Here is a 2,170-nt window from a genome sequence, read left to right as displayed (position 1 = left end):
TCTGGTATTGAGCGGCATCTTGTCTGCAGTGGGCTCTGCATCAGATCCTGGTGCCATGCTGTTGGCTTCTGGTACCTTCTCAACACTGGGCTTAGGGTCAGTCCTTTGTCTCCTGGTGGTGGTGACCAATGTCTTCTCTGCACTGGGTTCGGGGTTGCCCCTTCGGGTCCTGACGGTGGTGATTGGCCCCGATTCTCCTCTGGGCTCTGGATCAGACCCTGGTGTCCTGATTGTGGGCACAGGCATCTCGTTTGTGCTAGGCTCTGGTCAGCCCTTCGTTTCCGGGTGGTGATGAGTGTCACCTTTTCTATGATGTTTTAAAGACACATACATTAAACAGGACAAAATAACCTGAAAAATCAAAAAATGGGGAAAATGTATATAAATCAAAAAGCAGTCAAAAGAGGAAGAATGTTAATTTGTTATAAAATGTACTCCAAAATAAAAGCCAGGTTAAGAAATACAGAACAATATTATGTAATGATTGAAAGGAGAATTAAGCAAGAGGATAAAAACTGTAGTTTGTATCTAATCCTCAGTGACATAGCTTTAACATATGTCAATCAAACTTTAGTAGAACTGAAAACAGAAATACACAATTAAACAGCAAAAGTATGAGACTTTAATATGTGACTTTTAATGACTGCAGAGTAACTAGAAAAACAATCAACAAAAACTCGTAAGTACTAACAATACTATTATTTTTTTGAGTTTTCAGAAATGAAGTATTTATTGATTGAAGCCAGCGTCAACTTTCATGGAATGAAAAAAAAAAGTAATTCCCACACCTGAGAGGAACCCTGGTGGCACAATTGTTAATGCTTAGCTCCTAACAAAAAGGCCACAGTTTGACCCTTCCAGCTGCTCCGTAGGAGAAATATGCAGCAATCTGCTTCTGGAAAGATTTACAGCCCTGAAAACTTTGTGGGGTGACATCACAGAGTCTCGGTGAGTTGGGATGGACCTGAGCACACTGGATTCTTTGGTTTCTCACATCCTACAGTTTTGTTTTTTTCTTTTTAATTTCAATTATCAATGATTTTATTTACCAACTTGTTCTCATACACATACATATATATATCAATCAACAAATGTATAATATATATTCTTCTAAAATTATAGATAAAAGAAAGTTGTTGTTGTTATGTGCCATCGATTCACCTGAGTCTCATAGCGATCCTATGTACAACAGTCCTAAACCCTGCTCTATCTTATGCCAATCTCACTGTCGTCTATTTGTGTTTCATTGCTTATGTGAAAGTGTTTGTGTAGATCACAAAAAAAACTGTGGCTAACTGAGAAGATTGGGAATCCCAGAACACTTGATCATGCTAATCAGAAACCTATACTTGGACCAAGAGGCAGTCATCAAAACAGAGCAAGGAAACACTGCACGGTTCAAAATTGGAAAGAGTGTATGCCAGAGATGTGTCCTATCTCCATACATTTTCAATCTATATGCAGAACAGACTACCCAGGAGAGGAGGCGCGGCTGTATGAGGAGAAATGTGGCATCAGGATTGAAGGAAGATTCATTAACAATCTGCGTTATGCAGATGACACAACCCTGCTTGCTGAAACTGAAGAGAAACTGAAGCCCTTGCTGAAGAAGGTCAAGGACTGCAGCCTTCAATATAGATTGAGGCTCAAAATCAAGAAAACAAAAGATTCTCATCACTAATCCAATTGGCAGCAACATGATAGATGGAGAAGATAAATGAAAGTTAGAAATAAAACAAATGAAATTAATATCTTTAAATACCCATAGGAAGCAGGAGTTGCCTCTGGAAGCTCTATGAACTTTGATAAATGACCATAGTCATAGAAAGGCTTTAGGCCTTTCATTCATAGGGTCGCTATGGCTATGAGTCATGCTCAACTTGATGGCAATCAACAACAACAAAAACATATACCTATATGAGAATGAAAACACCTTTGAGGCAGGGTAAAATTAATACATAAAAAAGCCAAAGGAAAGAATGACTTTAATACACTATGCTGTCTCCATCAAAAAGAGAAGCAAGCACACTGCAGTAGTGGTAAAGACAGCATGGTACTGGTACAATGACAGACACATAGATCAATGGAATTGAATTGAGAATCCAGAGATCAACCCATCTATCTATGGTCAACTGATCTTTGACAAGGAGATGAAATCAGGGAAGTGGGG

The 2,170-nt window shown here is 38.9% G+C and overlaps 1 protein-coding gene across 1 annotated transcript in view; it reads right to left on the bottom strand.

The window, feature by feature from the left end:
- Positions 1 to 267: 267 nt before the first annotated feature.
- Positions 268 to 2,170, bottom strand: part of LOC102855825 (peroxisome proliferator-activated receptor gamma-like) — a 37,520-nt gene continuing 35,617 nt past the window's right edge. The window contains exon 3 of the mRNA XM_006895386.1: positions 268 to 351. Within this exon, the coding sequence (XP_006895448.1) occupies positions 268 to 351 (84 nt within the window). The remainder of the gene's footprint in view (positions 352 to 2,170) is intronic.

Source organism: Elephantulus edwardii, unplaced genomic scaffold (assembly GCF_000299155.1).
Source record: "Elephantulus edwardii isolate Elephantulus edwardi_28Jun2011 unplaced genomic scaffold, EleEdw1.0 scaffold00166, whole genome shotgun sequence".
Classification (NCBI taxonomy): domain Eukaryota; kingdom Metazoa; phylum Chordata; class Mammalia; order Macroscelidea; family Macroscelididae; genus Elephantulus; species Elephantulus edwardii.
Note: the sequence above shows the minus strand (reverse complement) of the source record. Positions and strands in the feature narration are given on the sequence as shown.